This window comes from Aquila chrysaetos, chromosome 5, assembly GCF_900496995.4.
Source record: "Aquila chrysaetos chrysaetos chromosome 5, bAquChr1.4, whole genome shotgun sequence".
In the NCBI taxonomy this organism is placed as follows: Eukaryota; Metazoa; Chordata; class Aves; order Accipitriformes; family Accipitridae; genus Aquila; species Aquila chrysaetos.
Window position 1 is genome coordinate 29,930,893 of NC_044008.1, and position 19,160 is coordinate 29,950,052.

Consider the following 19,160-nt stretch of genomic DNA (forward strand, 5'->3'; position numbering starts at 1 on the left):
GGCGGGCGGCAGCCGCGGGGGAACGGGCCGGGCTGGGGCAGGAGCTGGTGGTTGGGCCGGGCCGGGCCGGGCCGGGCGCTCTCCCGGTGTCTGGCGGCGGTAACCCCTAATAGGGGCTGGGTGCTGACACCGGGAAACTGCCGGAGCCGTTCTGCTGAGGTTTAAGCCGACTGTATGAAATACGAGTTTCTGTTTAAAGGAAGTCTCACGGAGTGGGTTTAAAAAAAAAGAAAAAGAAGAAGAAAGCTGAAGGGAGGTGGGTCCGGTATTTTAGATAGGCCTCACCTGGGCTTTAAATCAACTGCGGTTAAACTACTGACCCATCGCTGGGTTTTGCTGCTTTTTTTCTACTTTCTTAGACAAATTAGGGTAGAAACTGCTTTGGGAATGGAGTTCCTTTACATATAGGAAGGCTCTCGGATAGTTTAGTCTCTAAATCTCTACGTAGACACCAGGTTTTGCTTAAAATTGCGCTTGCAAAAGTTGACATATATTTAAAAGTGGGTGTATGCGTTCTGTTTTGGATCTCAACGTGATTTGCTCAGATATGTACAACCTGAAACTTTAAGGCCATTAGTTTAAAAAACAAACACACCACCGCCCTGATTTTAAATAGTCTTTGTCTAAACAGTGAAAGCCTTAGCAGAAATGAGTAACAAATAGCTATGTTTTAAAGAATAAGTCAGACATTGAAATTGTTCATTAAAATTGTCTGAATTACTCTCTTACATTTATTTGGCAATTTCTGCATGACGGGATGCATTAATCGTGAAAATGCTGCCTTCTCCTCTTTTCACCAAAAAGTTGACCACGTGTTTTCGTTAGAAAAAGACTAATGACTAATAGGGTGGTTTAGTAGCACACCTGTGTGCTAATTGGCTAGAAGATCAGGAAAAGGAGGTTGCATTCATGGTCTGAGCTGTCGTTTTGCAAATACTTAGTGCTCGAGCAGACTTTCTGTTTTTCCACTAGGAACAGGCGTATTCCCCTGCCCCGGCACTCGGTGCAGCACGTGGGGCAGCAGCAGAGGAGCTTCTCTTTTCTGTTTCTCATGATGTGACAGCAGCAAAACTCCACTTGGCACGAGCTGAACCAGTCAGAGTAGTTTTCTGTCAGAGTGGCTGCTTGCCTGCAAGGGAGTCTGCCAGGGTAACAATCCCACCAGAAAATAATTTAGCGACCGTAGCAAAATTTTAAGCCAGGCGGTAGGTGGGAGCTTCCGCCCTTTGCGTATGAGCCAGCCTGCTGGCTTCCGTGAGGCTGTTGTCCAAATTAATGTTTATAGCGTTAGCCCCTTGACTTGGAGGGGCTCCAGAAAGGCTCAGGAATCAAGATAACAGGGTGGCATGGCAGATGTGCTTCAGCGTAGCAGTAATCACGCGTCAGTGCTGTGGGTTGGAAGGAGATGGGAGATTGTTCCTCTGTATTTGTGGTTTGAACAAGACGTAACTGGGGGCAGCGGAAGGGCATGTGTAGGAGTGGAAATAAATGGCTCCAGGTGTCCGTAAAGCAAATGTTGATTGTAGTGCAAGAAACAGTGAGACTGCAGACAGTGCTATGATACCTGATGTATTGTGACCTGGAATATGATAGCTAACTTTGGGCTGTGTTATCTACATAAAAGTAGAAACAAATGAAAGGTGGAGAGGAACAGTAAGCATATTGCCAAGTAAGGGGAGAAATATTACGAGATCTTAAGCATCAGGCAACTCAGAATTAAGTTTATATGTGTGAAACATTAATAATAATGAGTACTATGAAAATGCACCATTGAAATCCAAAGAACTTTAACTTACAATGGCATCATGTAATAACCATTTGCTTTAAGTATATGGTATGTGTTCTATTTCAGTTAAACAGATTTTTAATGCGGAGTTCTTCCGAGTAATATCTGCAGTATTGTTAGGTGTTTAACGTAATTTGCAAATATATGTTACCAAACTTAATTAATTTAAACAATAGGATTTCTTAGGCCTAGTTTGTCTCTACACTAATTACTCAAGCTGGTTTTATACTGGGTGTCAGTCTTCAAATCAGCCAAAGCTTGTGGACAAGTCAGTCAGTTCTCTTTTTCTTTTGTTGTTCACTGGTTTAAAGAACGAGAATTTAAAAATCAAAGAGGATAGAGTCTAAGTTTTGAGTTTCAGTCAGGGTGTCCTGTCATACTTCCCCCCAGCATTATAAATAAAAGCAGTAAGCTATAACCTAGCTCTGAGTGTTCTTGACACATTGGTTGCTCTGTCATACCAATAACTCTTCAGAAGTCTCTGTAAGATGGGCAATTACATAATTTCTTAAAAAATTAGAGAGGCTATTTATGAGTCTTCTTACATGTTGGGGACTCTGCCCATAACCTGTGTAATCATACTCTTAGATAAACTTTTTGTCAATAACTTCAAAAGCAAAAGGCTTACATAAATATAAATACTACACCGGATTTCAGTAAGTTTTAACTAAGGGAATTTGGATGACTGGTTGTTCTGGGGCTCTTTGTAATTTGTGACACTTCTCAAGAAAATTAGAGACAAAAAAATACTGATGCTGATTTTCTTGTTTCTGTACTTTGTTGTGATCCACCTGTTGTTTTCTGCCTTACTTTATCTGGAGGTATAGGCTCTGTTTTATTCATTCAGTGACTCCTGGTTTAGAGTTTCTAGGCACAAAAGGATCAAAATTGGAAGTATATGTGGTTCTCTTTACATGTAGTTTCACAGAAAGATTGTTCTCTGAGTAATTCTTATCAATTTGTCATTATAACACATTTTGTGGACAGAGTAGGGTTGTGATTTCAAAGTACAAAGTACATTTTTTGCCCTTAACTAAAGAGCTCTGAACTATGCCTCTGGCAACTTTGTGTTAAGTAGAAAAGTATATAAATACAGTGAAATGGAGATTTTCATGGAAATAGAATTTCCTGAATAACTTTTTTTCCCTAATTATAGCAATTAGTAGCATTGTTTATGTGTAAACTCCCTAAGATTAAACACCAATAGGCTTACAGTGGTCCTCATGTTTCAAGGCTGAGTTCAGACCAGGAAGAAGCTTATCCCATAAAAGAGTAATGATCTCCAGTGAAATCTGCCTAGCCACGTTTTCTTACAAAATTCCCCTAAAAATACTACTGTCTGTTCCTGTACTATATTTAAAAGAAAAGCATGTCAGTTAAATGGATCTGAGTAGGAGGCACTTATGTTCCAAATATAATATTTATCCTGATCATTTTATTTGGTTTTTTTGTGGGGGAGAAAAGTGGCTTGGAGGGGTGAAAGTGAAGGCTTTGATTTTGCATTAAGAAAAGTCTCAGAAAATATTACCAGATCAGTTGATACATCTGTGTGTCCACTCCCCTTCTGTGAAATGGAGATAATGATAATATCCTTTTTCATTATCTACTGTGGGTTAAGCTCGTTAACGGATTATGAAGTTCTTTTTGTAAATCCTGTAGCTATTTGATTACTAAAAAGAAGTCTTGCAAAGCATACTGAAAAGGTTTAGTATAAAGTGAGAACTTACCAAATGTAATGGTGAAGTAAAATAATGTTTTAAAAGAATATTGAACTATTTTAGAAGGTAATGGATGTCATAGCAATATTTTGGATACCCACAGATACCTAATACAGATACCTAATGGATGGATTTTGTGGAAAAACTGCACAGGCCAGGTTTGGTTTACCTTTTCCACTCGTACAAATTATGAAATAAGGTTTACGCAGAACCCATTTTATATTGGTTTTAATAATGACCCCAATTTGAATGACCTTTAACAACACGCTTACTTCATCTTTATTATGTGCTTTTTAATTTAGATGTTAAACTCCCTGGTGAGAAAGGATGTGTCACGTTTATGCTGTATATGATTACAAGGAATTATTTGCCAGTAAAACTTTTTTAATTCTTCTTCCAGGACTTCAGTGATTCTGGACCACTGTTACTGAAATGATATTACAGAAGGCAGCGATTGCATTGTCTTTGTTGGATGAAACCCAAATATTTACTTTCAGTCAAGTGGGCGAAACCCCCTAACCGCAGTTTACATGTGTAGGTCACTGCGTTACTGTGTTAGTCATTGTCTGTATGCAGCAATGACAAGGCTAGAAGAAGCAAACAGAGAAGTGAACATGCACTCATCAGTCAGATACCTTGGCTATCTTGCCAGAATCAACCTGTTGGTTGCCATCTGCATGGGCCTTTATGTCAGATGGGAAAAAACTGCAGATGCACTGATCTTGGTAATATTTATTCTTGGGCTCTTTGTTCTTGGAATTGCCAGCATACTGTACTACTATTTTTCAATGGAAACAGCAAGTTTGAGTCTCTCCAATCTTTGGTTTGGTTTTTTGCTTGGACTTCTCTGTTTTCTTAATAATTCTGCCTTCAAAACGGATGTCAAAGAAGAAGCTACTAAATATTTGCTCCTCTCCGCCATTGTTTTAAGGATATTATGTGCTTTGGTTGAGAGGATTTGCGGTTGTATCCATCATCGACCAACTCTGCTGACAACAGTTGAATTTTTGGAGCTAGTTGGATTTGCAATTGCCAGCACAACTATGCTGGTAGAAAAATCTGTGAGTATTATTCTGTTGGTCATGGCTTTGGCCATGTTGATTATTGACTTACGTATGAAGTCTTTTTTGGCAATTCCAAATTTGGCAATTTTTGGAGCCATTGCATCCTTACTCTTTTTTCCATCACTGCAAATCCCCACAAACCCTTTTGCCTTGGCATGTTTCTTCAGCTGCCTGATTTCAGATCCCCTTCTCGACGTTTACTTCAGTGGACTTTCAGTTACTGAACGATGGAAGCCCTACTTGTACCGTGGTAAAATTTGCAGAAGGCTTTCTGTCATCTCAGTTGGAGTCATTGAACTAATCTTTTTCATTCTTGCAGCCTTTAAACTACGTGATTTGGATCTCTGGTATTTTGTGATACCTGGTTTTTCTATTTTTGGTATTTTCTGGATGATCTGTCATGTGATTTTTTTTATAACTCTTTGGGGATTTCACACAAAACTAAATGACTGTCACAAGGTATATTATACCCACCGTGCAGAAAACAACAGCCTTGACAGAGTTATGGCATCTAAAGGAATGCGTCACTTCTGTTTAATTTCAGAACAGCTAGTATTTTTCAGCCTTGTCGCGACTGCTGTTTTGGGGGCCGTTTCTTGGCAGGTAAATAATAATCTCTTTATCTTGATCTCCCTGTTGAGAACACTCCTGAGAATTGTTGGCTCCGTAAAATTCCTGTGACATTTGATGGTGTGCTGTGGCACAGCAATTCAAAGTTGGAACCCTTGGTTTCACCAGCATGCACTTTGAATTTAATACTTTGTGCTGCCTTGACTATGACCTGTTAAGGCAACTGGAACTTACCAGCTTCCTTATGTTGGCAGAATGGGAAGAGTTAATGCTTCTAGGGCAAAAGAAGTGTGCTAAGTATTTTACGTTTACCTACTTAAAAAATTGTTTTGCTTTTGAATTCATTGTGCCATAAAATTTGTTTTCAAAGTAAATCATGGTGTTGAACCCTAGTAATGCTCACTATATTGAGGGCTTTTCTTCTGGACTATTTTAATTGAATCAAGTCAAATTCATGTTTTAAGAATGTATTTTTCAATAATTTTGCTTTGTGTTTAACCATTAATGTGGAGTTAGAGATCAGCTGATAAACTGGTAAATTGTTGGTGTAGCATGTGCTCTGTGTCTTATTTTCAAATCGGGTTATGCACCACAGGATATGTCCTCTGAAAGACCAGTTCTTAAAATCACACAGCATCTTTGACTTTTCTTTCCATTTCTGAATTAAGGATGTTATCTTCTCTTTAGCAGAAAACATACATTTCTCTCAAAATGTTTGTTCAGCGCCCAAGTTAAAGTACGTTGTGTGTTGTCACAGTTGCAGCAGGGTGTTTGGTGTCTACTTTCTTTTTAAAGTTGATCTAAAACAAGACAACAATCATTTTTGTACCCATGCATCTCTTAAATGAATTACATATATATGATAATAATATATAAAAATTACATATTATTTATGGCAGATCCAGTATACAGAAATGCCTCTATAGTGTTTCCAAAACAGTTTGCTGCCCATTCCTGCAGATTTTCTTAGATTAAATAACTTCGTGGGTGAAAGCTGTTAAAGAACTTGGTGGAAAAGGAAATTGACAGTTATATTGTAAGGTTTTGTGCGTTGGTTGTTTGGTTTGGTTTTGGGTTTGTGGCGTTTTTTGGTTTCAGGGGGTTTTGGGTGGGTTTTTTTTGGTTTTGCTTTTTTTTTTGCATGAAGAGCGTTAGAGGTTAACAGACAAGCCTGAGAGGAAGGCTGGGTGGTTATGCTCTTTCTTTGGAAAAGTATCAGCATGCATAGCAGTAGTGTGGGGGCTTGCAGAAAGGACAAAAGGAAGAAATAGAACCAAAAAGAAGTAGAGAAGAAAAATCCCCAAAATGTATTTACAGGAAGTGAAGGTGCTAATGCACCGAAAGAAATGGGAAAATGGTTTGGGAGACAGAAGTAATAAAGGTGGAATATCAGCATGCTAATATTGCTAACTCCCATACTTTTTCTTCTGAAAATTGTGTGATTTTATCAAAATGCTAGTCTTTTATTTTTATATGCTAGATGACTGTTTTTCAGTAACAGCAATTTTTTACCATCTCAATCAGATAGTCTTATTAATTTCTCTATCCTTGCCCTCCTCCTTTAACATCCTGAGACGCAGTAGTTAATAATTACATAGTTTTAAAATTACTTGGATGAAGTCATTCCACCTAGTTATACTAAACAAAGCAGTTGGACCAAATCAGGTGCATTTAAGTTGTCCAGATAAGTCACTGGAGAGAGGCAGTTACTTTTGGTGGTGCCCAGAGCCTGTCTGCAGGGAGGTAACCACCAGACTTGGACAGGATCTGCTGCTGTACCCTTCAGGGGAAGGGTTCCCTCTCCCTCTGCCGTCTCTTTAAAGCACACAGGCGCTTCCTTTAGAACTGCTTCATTACTGCAAGCTGCATGCCTAAGCGAGGAGGATTGGATTCATACCCATCTTGTTACTTTTTTCTCTTCACGTTGATTGAGAATTCATAGTAATTTTTTTCTGTCTCTGTCCTCTGCCCCAAAATAACTGCAAGTGTTACTGGTCATTTTCAGTCCTCTCTAATTCTGAAGAAGTGTGGTTGTGCTGTGGAATGACTTGTGTGGGACCATTCACAAGAAGCAAACCGGCAATGTGGCTAAAATCTTAGTATTTGTTATTGGCTAATTTCAGTTTCTAGCGTCCTGTGTGTTAATAAGATAAGCTGTTGCTCATCACCTCTGTCTGATAGGTTGTATATTTGCCTATTCAGTGGGAAGAGGAGTAATTGTAGTGGCAAAAGTGAAAGGCATCAAACCAAATACTTTCACTTGTCAGGAGATCCAGTTTTTTATTATAATAATTTATTTTTAGTATTATATTTACATTTCTTTTACTATATTTATATTTCTTTCCTCATGTATTTATAATAACGAATTAGCTTAAGATTATGAACGCAGTTGTCTCCAACTAAAAGCTTTTCTACTTCAGAAGATGTTGTGGTGTTTGCCTTGCAGATCACTGTGTCTATTTCATCTGTTGTCAGAAAATGAAATACTTTATCAGACCTGGCCAGAACGTAATTTAATAAATGGTTGCATCATTTATTATAGTGATTGCAGGAAGCTGCGGCCTTTTCTGTATTTTTCTGGATAGTGTCAGGTTTCAAAATAATTAGAAGAAAGCAAGCAGTGATGTTTATGCCCTCTTGCAGGGCATTTGTTTTTTTCTAGAGGTTTAAGGAAACTAGTGTTTTTTCTTCTTTGTAGGGGGAATTCAAGGCCTTAAGACTCTCCTTTAGAATCCTTTGCTGGATTTTTGAGTCTCCTGTTTCAGGAGGTCTAACAAGCTCAACAGTAATGCAGCAAAGAAGCTTCTCCCATGAATATATACTTTCCTCATGGTGATTTATATGTATTGTAACAGTTAAATAGATAAATCAGACTGTTAGAGATCACTCTCTGCCTTTCCTCTTTAAAAAGTAATAGCTCTTGCTAAATACCTAGTGGGTTGGGTTTTGGGGTTTTTGTTTGGTTTTGTTTTGTTTTTAGGAAAACTGCTGCAGAAAAAACCTAGTGACATCAGTATGTGATAGAAAGAATTCTTAGGGCTATGTTAGATGCCTTTCCATGAAAACATCAGCTTAAAGTTTATTAAGGGTCAAAAACCCAAATTAAATATTGGGAATTACTAGGAAAGGACTGGAGGTACCATTATAACACTGCAATGCTTACTTGCCATCCCAGAGATGAGAAAATGAGGGAGTGTTCAGACAAGGGTGATGAAATTCATTATAGACATAAAACAGTTTACAGGGAAGGACTGAATAAACAAGGATGTTTCAGTCAGGAAAAGAGAAAACTAAGTGAGAATATGATGAACATGTAAAATATGTGTGATGTGGGAGAAGGTAAACAGAGACAATAAATGATCGGTTTCAGTGCAAAAGTTGAGGGGAATCAAGTTGGAAAGAAGCAGGTTGGAGCCAGACAGGTGGGAATAGTTCCTCATACAGCGCTGAGTTAGTTCCAGGGCTGCGTATCATGGCATGCGGTGTGTGCCGAGCGGTTACACAGGCTCAGGAGGAAGCTGGACAAGTTCATGGGAACAAATTCACTGAGGTTCACGTAGTATATGGAAACCACATCTGGCTCAGGAAGTCCTTGAGCCACCAGTGGTTGGAGTACTCTGGAAACTTATGTGCTTGGTCTGTCCTTACAGTCTTTCCTAGGCATCTATTTGGCTTCTTTGGAGACCAGAGATTCTTCTAGATGGACCTTTGGTGCAGCCTAATACAGCTGCTCTTACATTCTTACACTATGGAAATTTTTTTACTTAAATTTTCAACATATTTTATTTAGGAATGCCAAGTATTCCTCAGTCGCCAGTTCCTGAAAATGTGTTTGCTCTTTTTAAAATTGTTTAAAATATTTTTTCGATGTGTAAGATTAACAGTTTTCAGTCTTTGCAACTTCGGTTTGGGATTTATGTAGTCGTTTTAGTAAGTGCTAATTATATTTGAAATCTGTTAAGTGTCACCTGGAAACTGAAGCATTTTTGATTTATACCTTTCCTCACTCTGAAGATGTGCTGAAAGCTTGTTTAATGATACTGCATTTGATAAGAGAGGTGGCTTGAAATCACTTCATGGCCTGCCATTTGACCTCCTGTATAATGAATAGAATTGGCTAAAAATCTGAGCCTTGGAAAGGTACTTCCTAACAGTCAGCTATAAATAATTAGCCATAGCATATAAAAAAATCTAGCTCAGCTGTGTGTGTTAGGTTACAGCCAGAAGTGGGGTGGTGGAGGGGAGGGGTTCTGTTTCATGGAAAACTTTGTTACAGGCACAGTATATATGCCCTTTTAACGTTTTTAATAACTGTAGTATCTGTGCATCATATAAATCTCAAGTGTATGAAAGGTCAAGACCTAAAGAGACAGTTGTCTGCTAATTGGTGGCTAGAAGTATCCTATTTGATTAAAATTGCCAGAAAAATATCAAATCTCCTTTTGTGGAAAGGCTTTTAAAGTGAGGTCAGTTAACTCGCTGTTGCACACACAGCGGTTTTCTGACTCATGCAGAACTGTTGAGGCTGGAAGTCCTGTTAGCCAAGGACCTTTCTTTAAGGGGAGCTTAGCCCTTGTAATAAAACCAAGGGTTGAAAGTCTCTGTTCCTGGTGCTTCGGTATGTGCACCAGGGAAGAAGTGTGCTTGGGAAGAACTGTGGCTGCTGAAAGCAGAATCCCTCTCCAACAGATCAAGCTTTAAATGTAAAGAGCAGAATTGTCAGGTCTGTCTGAAGCTGGAGGATAAGCTCAGGAAGCACGAGAAGTAGAAAAGTCATTTGTTAAAGCTGGTTGCATTCAAAAATGGAGTAGCAGCTTTTCAGTGGGACATGTTTCAGCTGGGACATGGTCTGCTTCTGAGAATAATCCCTGCTTTAGCTGGAGAGGAAAGGCACCTTGCCTTGTCAGTAGAAATACATGGGCGCTTTCCGTGCAAAATCTGCAGGAAGTGGTCTGCACCTGCCTTTATATTTGTGTGAGTAATTTCAGTCCGATCAATAGACTCCTTAACTCCAGATTTCTCATTTCAGCAATTACTCACGTGTCTGTCCATAATTAGGCCCTTGGATGGGACAAGATCCAGCAGAAGTCATGCAAATGACTCAGGCATTACTTCTTTCAGAAGCCAATAAAATGATGAAATGATGAAAAATTTGCAGATGAGGGTCTTGGAATTCACAAGCAATGATCTTGGAAAGGTTTAGGGTACTCTCTTTCTCAGAAACTTAAAATCAGATTTGTTAAGTGCTCTATGCCAAGGTAACTACAGGTTTTCTGAATTACTGGCCAAACAGAATTATTATCCCTGGAAGACCTGTATTTAATATTACCAAGAGATAAATGAACTGTGTTAGAGACAGGTAAAGTAATGGAATGAAGTACTTTCAGTACATTATTCGTGGTTTTAGTGAATTTTATGGGTTAGTAAAATAATGGTATTCATGATATGCTTGAGCATGTGTACTTAAATGGACAGTACTATTGAACTTGAATTATTCATGGAAGAAAAGTTAGTTTATTGTATATATGAGTATTTTCTTGTTTTGAGGAGAGTTAGTGATTTTGTACTCTTTATTGTGATGTGATCGCCTGGTGTTTCTTGAGAGCTCAATCTACAATGCCATAACAAAATTGAAGATGGTGACTTTTTTTTAACTTCTCTAAAACCAAGATTATTTCCTGAATGGTAAGAAGTTTTCTAAGTAACATTATATTTACTTGCACATACTTTTGTTAACATCACAGATTAAGTAACTTTTTTGAATGCAAATCATATCCAGTCTTTCTCATTCATTTTCCCCTGCTTTTCTTCCTGACTTGTATTTTTAATCCAGTCCTCCTCAGGCTTTGCTTGTCCAGTTTAATTTTTTTTCTTTTTTTCCCCCAGAGGCCCTTCTGCATCCTCTGGCCTCTCTCCATGGTTTCTCAAATAGGCATGCCACTCCTGCTTTTTTTTTCCTCTCTGTCTGTCTGGTCATCTTTAGTTCCCCCCTTTCTTTTCCTCACTGACAGTTTTTCCCCTCCTTGCCAATTTGACTTGCATATCTTTGCCTTGCTATATCTTTGTAGACTCGTCTGTTCAGTTTCTTTTGTAATACCTTTATTCTCTCTTTCCATACGGTTTCGTCATCTCTTAAGCTGGATCCTAAACCCCCCTTGCTCACTGCTCATCATTTCTTCTCAAACTCACCTGCTATCCTGTTTATTTTTGTGGCCCGTCTTCCTCTCTGCGGTAGGTGCTCAGCCTTCCTTGGCATCGACCTCTCCAGTCCTGTCCCGAGGGCTACAACAGGTTGCCTGCTCCGTCCACGGTGGCAGCAGACCTTGCTGCTGTCGCCACCACTTCCAGAGGCCCTAGGTCATGAAGGGGATCTCTGGTGACCAGAGAAAGAAAGTGTTCCTTGTTAGTCTAAAGAATCTGATTTATGTCTTGCTGTCAAAATCTCCTTGATTTCAGAATTCAAATTTTTATATTAAAAAAAAATCAGAAATCCATTTAGTATGCTGTTAAATTGACAACCACTTCTGGTTTTGCTGGGACAAATACACATTGATTAAAGAACAGGCTTTCCCGTGGTTGGAACAGAAGTCAGGGATGGGAAACGTAACTCATTAAATCTGTCTGCCAGTGAACGTGACAAGTATTTTCTGCACACTGTTTTTTAGATTTTCCCAGGGCTCTTTTAATAGTCAGAAGTAATGGATTATTTATTGTTCTCTAGAGACTATTATTTCATTCAATAATTTGTTATAAGGCGGTTTCCTCTGGTAGTTGATCAACACTGTAACTTTACAAATTTTGTCTTTAAGCTTCTTTTTACCTGTAATATACATATCTTGTTTTCATTTGGAATAAGCTATCTGTCAAATATTTGTAGATTAGTTATCACATTATCCTTTTTTCTCCTGAGCCTTCTCCGTCATGAAGCGTATACTTCTTTGCTTTTGCAGAATCACTGCAGAGTAGCTAAGCAGAACTTTTTATTTTATATTTACTTACGCGTGTGTGTGTGTGTGTATGGATATATAAAAATAGGTAAATATTATTCAGCTTGGATAATAGAAAGCAGGGCAGAATTTTTGCTTATAAATACACAAAGACATCTTTGTAAACCTCCTTAGTTGTTGGTCTGTTACATACAATCCTGGGCAGCCTGCTGTAGGTTGCCCTGGTTGAGCGTGGGGCTGGACCAGATGGTTTCCAGAGGCCCCTTCCAGCCTCAACCATTCGGTGATTCTGTGATCATCTCAGCTGACATCTGTTTAGGAATTTATTTCTATTTTAATCAGAAGGGCTTTTCTGTATGTCTTTGTAACTGGCTTCAAATTTAAACTAACATTTCTTTTTTTTTTTTCTTCCTTCTCATTATTTTTGTCAGTCACATGTCAGTAATGCTCCATTGTTAAATACAGTTCTAGAATTGTTCCACTTCCAACAGTGGTTTACTCCTTGGGACTGGAGTTGTCCTATCCATCAATATAAAATTATATATCTTGGCTGTAAAATACCGCTAAATTCTTCTGGTGTTTTAACAGTTGCACTTAACAATAAGCATTACTTGGAAAGCTAAAGAAAGTGGAAAGATAATACTACTAGTGAATTTCACCCATCTTTTATTGTTTGTCATTTCAGTCATCAGAGGCAAGAATTACATTTTTTTACCTTTTATACATTATTTGAAATGAGGACACACTATGTATTTCCTAAATATTCATTTAGAAGAAGACAGACAAATCAAAAATCCCCCAAGATGAAGAGATAAGATGGCTTCTCGTGTTCAGTGGGATTGCTGAGACGGTCCCTGTCTTCTGTTTGCTTTTTGTGCAGTCTGTCTGAAATCAATGGGCACTTTGACTACAGGGATGTACTGCAGGCTGAGATTGCCAGTGCAGTCAAAAACAGAATGAAAATTAGTTGAACAGGTGAAAGAACAAAATCCCTTTCTGGCTCTGCCTGTGCATACATGGCCATCTGCTCCATTAAGGACCAGTCATCAAATCTTTTGGACTTAGTAAAGCACTGACAGTTTCCACCTGGCATCTTAGCAGTTACCTTATGAGGGACCTATCTTCAGATTTACTGTAATTACCAACTTAATTAGATACTATTTTTTGCTAGTTCAAGTTCTTACAGATATTTTAAAATGTCACCAGTCATTTTTTGCAGTGCTGAATTAAAATGTTTTATTATCTTACTATAGAGCTGCTCTAAACATCATTAATCATTCTTATGTTTGTTAGTGATATATTTCTTCTAAATCAAAACGTTGAAGAAGTGCTGACAGCAAGTGCCAGCATCTTTACATTAGATAGATGTCTATACATGTAAAATATCCATACTAGCAATACTTTCCTACTCCATAGCATAAGATGGCCACTAAATGAAGACAAAATTTAAACTTCACATGGAGCTGAGTTGATTCATAACATTATAGAGCTTATTTCCTATTCCTCATTAATACTTGGTACAAATTGAAAGCAGGATACAGAGCAAGATGGATAGCTGAGATGATCCTTACAGTTTCTATATATTCTTGTCTCACAAGTACTTGTGAATTTTCTTGCCAGTATCTTCATATTAGTAGGAATACTTTCAACAATTAAATGTAAATATTTTTTTTTAGAAGTCAGACTCAATCAGAAGTTTGGTGAAAACTATTAATCTTTGTGATGATCTCAAGTTGTGTTACAGTAGAACACTGTAGGCTTAATAACTTGCATGTGGTTTAGGGGATTTGGGAAATGCAGGGAGTGTTTAGAACAACATGGCATGTTGTAAAAAAACTTCTACAATAAAATTCATATAAAGTAATAATATAATAGTATTCTTTAGGATATTATGGTAGCTGTATTTTTTATGGGCAAATGTGTTTTTTATTTTATGATGTGTTCACTGTGATCGAAACACTAATGCAGTGTAAGAGCAGTTTGCTCTAACAAGATCCAGGAAAAGTAATATTTATGTATGCCATATTTATATAGGATGGAAAAGCTGAACTTGTCATAAAATGCATGTTTCCCGGTCCATGCATTGTCTTTCCAAAGTTTAGAAAATGCTCTAACTAACTGATGATGAATAGGAAACTTTTCCAGACAAGCTGTTCAATTTCTGCAGGATCTAAGTATTCCCTTTTTTTGTAACTTAAAGCAAATTATCCTTCTGGTATCTACAGTTGCAAAAGTAAGTCTCCAAATCTTGAAACTAATTTAGCTGGAGAGCTCTACTATTTCAACAAAGTCTTATATTTTACAAGGTTTCTGTAGAACAAAAACTAACCAAATCTTTGTAACTTTTTATTGCTGCTGCTCCGAGTCCTTTTCATTTCAGAGTGCATTTGGGAAACTGAGCAACAAAAATGAGCACTTTCTGCTGACATATTTGATACAAAAATTATATTGTCTTAGTTACAGGATTTTTTTCCTCCTTATTGACAACAAAACAAGTTGAGGTTGCACCATAATTGTTAAGGTGTTTTAAGCTTTGCTGCCTTCTGGTGATTGCAGGTCATTTGGGGGAAATTATTCTGAAAATCCTTACTCTCTGACACAGAACTCGAGAATCACTATATGAATGCTTCTCTGCACTTGTCCTAAATGCATTCCATCTGCTCACTCACTCATTGATCCTGACCCTCTGAGCGCAGGCAAGACTGGGATGGGGAAAGGATTGTATCTGGAAGCGTGCAAGGTATCTCCTGAGATGGCTAAGAAAATGATGTACATAAAAGTGATTGTGAATCTCCTATAATGTGTGTGCTTCACAGGCACACATTGCTCCTTGTAGATTCAAATTATTGCCACCAAAACGTCAAATTACATTATACCACATGAAATCAGATTGCAGTATTAACACTCGCATTATCACCTGTTGATGAACTGGTTATATCCAAACCAGTTTTGTAGCTCCAGTGTTAGCAAATCAATAAGCATATTAATTGCACTTCTGTGCTAAGATGTGCAGAGCTATGGGTAAAGGGAAGCTCTCCGTGGTTGTTCTGTAACATGATTTGATGTCTGCTCAATGTCACGTTCTCGTGTCCTTGAGAGCGAGAAGCTAAATAAATAAACTTTTCATTTGTCATGAATTGTATAAAGCTTAGTAGGAGCTGGATATAGTTTTGTAGTGGTTTCAGATGTTGGAATTTGAGAATAATGCTATCAGTTAACAGTCACCAGTTAATTTGAGAATAGTGCTATCAGTTAATAATGCTATCAGTTATCAGTTAATATCAGATTCTGGTGTTTGTGGTTAGAAGTATTGCTGTCACCATTTCAAGGACACATAGGTGAGATCCTTCCATCAGAAGTATAATGGGACACTTTTTAAAACTGGGACAGGTAGCAAACAGTATTCTTCCTTAGGTCAGGAAGCACATTAGATGGGTAAAGCTATTCTTTCAAACTAAGTCATGTAATATTTGTGTTTAAAAACTGAATATAGTTGAGTTGATGCCATGTGCCAACAAGAACTGAGTTGGTTTGGGTGTCATTTTTTTTCAATATAATTTACTTTCCAAATTATTAATAGCTTTGTCTATATGTTAGGCTGAACTACCAGTTCACATCAAATCACTGAGTGTTAAACAATAAGGTAATATCCAGGTTTTTAAAAAACATTAATATTGTAGATTTATGCAAAGAGCGCGAATAAAACATAGATGTGGTCAGAGGCCACAGGACTCTTGTCAAGACAGAGATCTGAATTTATTTCCTTTGCTACATAACAAACATTAATAGCTGCACCATGGATATTAAAGGTCTTGGTTAATTATATGTTATAATACTGTTTCTACCTTTCCTAAAGCATTTAATGCCTCATTAAACCTATTCACATCATATTAGAATAATTAAAATTAATCTGTATCTGTTCTGCCTCTCACTGACAGCTGGCATTTCAGAAGTCCATTTTTATTTTACTGGTACTAGTGGTTGAGACTTAACTTTTGAAACTCCTTTTTTTTACAGAAATCATCTATGTATCAGTGACTGTAATCTTTTCCAAAACTGCTTTTTACCTAAAAAAAACCAGGAAAGCTCAATGTAGGATATTAGCTGTGTGAATGCTCCAAAGTCCCTGTAGTGGACGTCCCTTCTCATCTGATGTTTATGTAACTGATAAAGAATTGTCTTTTTAATTGCAGTAATGTTCACAGATGTTCTCAGACGTCATCTTTCGTGTGATACATAGTATTCACAAAGAATATTTTAAAAATATTGCATTAAAAAGCAAGAATAGTTAAATCTATATTTTTAGTGATGCAATATAGTATGCTATCATTTGATGCTAGATACATAATATTATGTGTTCTACTTTACTGATTAAGGCCTGATCCTGCAGATATTTACAGATGTACTTATTTTATGCACATAAATAATTTTGTGGCATTTTATTTTCCTGCTTAAATGGGTAAAGCTAAGCTCTGATCAGCGCTTTTAAACCCAAGTCCTGTGCTGTTAGCATTTTCAAATGCATTCCTTTCAGAAGAGTGATCCCTGCTTACCAGCCGCTTCCTCCCCAAGCCTTTCATTTGTCTTTAGAGTACTTCGCTGTGTAATACGTGGAAAAATAAGTATATATTATGTAGAATAACTTGCATGTTTCAGGACCCAATTATGTGTGATCAAACACAGGGAATTATTCATAAAACTGCAACCAACAGACTGGAAGGATTTTTCATGCGATACCTAAATCTCTCTATTTACTTTTTAGCCAACCAATGGGATCTTCATGAGTGCATTTCTCATCGTTTTACCTCTGGAGTCCATGGCTCATGGGCTTTTCCATGAGCTGGGAAACTGCTTGGGAGGAACGTGTGTTGGGTATGCTGTTGTGATTCCCACCAATTTTTGCAGGTATAGTTACCATGTATTTCAACTTCACGGTTGTGTAAGTGCAGTGTTAGCTCCTAGGGGCAATGCAGTGCTGTTGCTTCTATTTTTCAATAATTAAATACAAATTTAAATAACAGGCAGATTTTGTATTTTTCCTTTTCCTCACCTTCCAAAAAGAATGAGTAACTCCAACTCCACCTTTTTATATGTATTCAGTTTGGTTTTGGAAAGCCAATGAATGCTTTTAAGCATAGGCAGATTCCACAGTCCATATCTCACTCAAAGGAGGATTGGGGCATTTGACTGAGTACAGATATTTTACATGAGGAGATTTGATAAACCAAACAGATCAGTTCGAACCAGTTTTGAATTCTATTAAATGAGATGGTGTCTACATTTAAAGGACGTTGAAATTAGATTTGTGAATGCACTACATGTCAGTTAGTGGTATTGTGAATTTACAGCTGATTTTTTGTTCCAATATAAATGTTACCATATGAGAAATGCTTGCGGTGGAGGGATTGTACTATTATTATTTGCCTGTTTTTGTGTTTCTCTTATAAGCTTTAAACTTGCAAATGATACTTTAGTCATATAATTAAAATTGTGTGTACGCATTTTTTGTAAATGATAAACAAGAACTATGTAAGTTATCTATTTGAGTTACAAGAGAAACAGAGTAGTAAGCTGAAGTGAGAGGCTTAAAAACAGAACTGCATGGTTTATGAAAACTGCCCAGCTTGAGTATGTGTAATGGATTTAGTGGATAGGGAAAAAAATTAATGGGCAAAGAAACAGAAGGTAGCGTGCTGATCTTAGATAGTGTATCTTAAATAGTGTAAAATGCTGTAAAAGCAAATTTTCTGAGCTTCTGATCTACAGTCTTCAGCTGCGCACTCTTAAAAAAAATCCATGTAGTCAATTATTGTTAGGGATTCAAAAAATAAATTTTCAAAATTTACATTACAGTATAAATAAATTCTTTTTGTTTCCATGGCAACAATTTAATTCTTTCATTGTATTATATTATTCTGGCTCTGGCAGTTCCCTCTTGAGTGAATTAGATACTCTTGAGCAACTGTTTAGGACTTCACAGAACTAAAATTTCTTATTAACAAAGCTTGACTGTTTCAGTGATGGGCTCAGTCTTCACTTGCTGAGACAAACAGTAATGATGATGTATTCAATATAACTGTAGTAGTGGAACGTTAGCCTACGTGAAGGCACTAGACAGGTGAGGAGGTGCAAAATTTAATCAGGTGGACTGATAAAGAAACCAGGTAGCTTTACACACTGACTTGCAAACAAAATACATGAAGTATACATACATACATGCATATATATAAAAAACAGAAGTCATATTTTATATTAGTAGAGTAAGACTATCTTCATATTTTCACCTACAAAACCTCTCCATGTCTGTAACTGAGCATAAATCAGGCCAGTTTGGTACAGCTGTCAGTCACACTCCTTATCATTACCGTTATTACATTGGCTGAAGAGTGATGAATGCATTTCTTTTTCTGAAAATACATCCTGAAGAGCGCTCCCATAACTGGGTGTCTTGCAAGACCAAATGTCTTATTGTCGTGATTAATGAATAGCTATGTAGACTTAAAAATAAAAGCGTGTGTGTATTTTTAGATATATATGTATTTTAATATATATTTTTATATATTCTATATTTTTATATAGAGTATATATAAAAATACAAATAAAATGCATTTTGGAACCCAGGGACTCTATTGTTATATGTATATTCATACATTATAGATATATATTTATACACACACACACATATCTATATATACATGGTTTGTTCCAGGTCTAGTTTGTAGTTTTCTTAGAACTTTAATTTTCTAAGCTGTGAATACTGTTATCTGAAATGCATTTCTTATGCTGAAAGATCAGCATCTGAACAGCATACACAAGTAAGAATTACTGTATTTGTGTGAGAACCATACTGAATAAAGGCTAGTTTGGAACAGAGAGAAATTAATTCAAAATATCTGAGCAAAATGTGAGCTTGGATTTCTCTTTAGTCTATTATTGGAAACTAGTTTGCATGATGTTTTGTGCAGATTAGAACTCATTCTCCCTGCGCTTCTTTCCAGTTGTGTGTGAAAAAGTGCCTGTCTGAAGGCAGTGCTCTCTCAGTGGGACTTAATGGAATTGTTGAAGCCTACCTAGC

General features: G+C 37.2%; 1 protein-coding gene and 1 long non-coding RNA gene across 2 annotated transcripts in view; one reads left to right on the forward strand and one right to left on the reverse strand.

The window, feature by feature from the left end:
• TMEM168 (transmembrane protein 168) overlaps positions 1-19,160 on the forward strand; it is a 28,718-nt gene that overhangs the window by 278 nt on the left and 9,280 nt on the right. Inside the window, exons 2-3 of the mRNA XM_030015234.2 lie at positions 3,905-5,171; positions 16,848-16,990. Of these exons, the coding sequence (XP_029871094.1) occupies positions 4,035-5,171; positions 16,848-16,990 (1,280 nt within the window). The 5' untranslated portion in view covers positions 3,905-4,034. The remainder of the gene's footprint in view (positions 1-3,904; positions 5,172-16,847; positions 16,991-19,160) is intronic.
• Positions 5,857-11,392, reverse strand: LOC121233324. The gene is made up of 3 exons (XR_005932452.1): positions 11,328-11,392; positions 10,179-10,451; positions 5,857-5,938 (listed from the first exon to the last, which is right to left on the reverse strand). It is a non-coding gene; the product is annotated as an uncharacterized LOC121233324 (long non-coding RNA).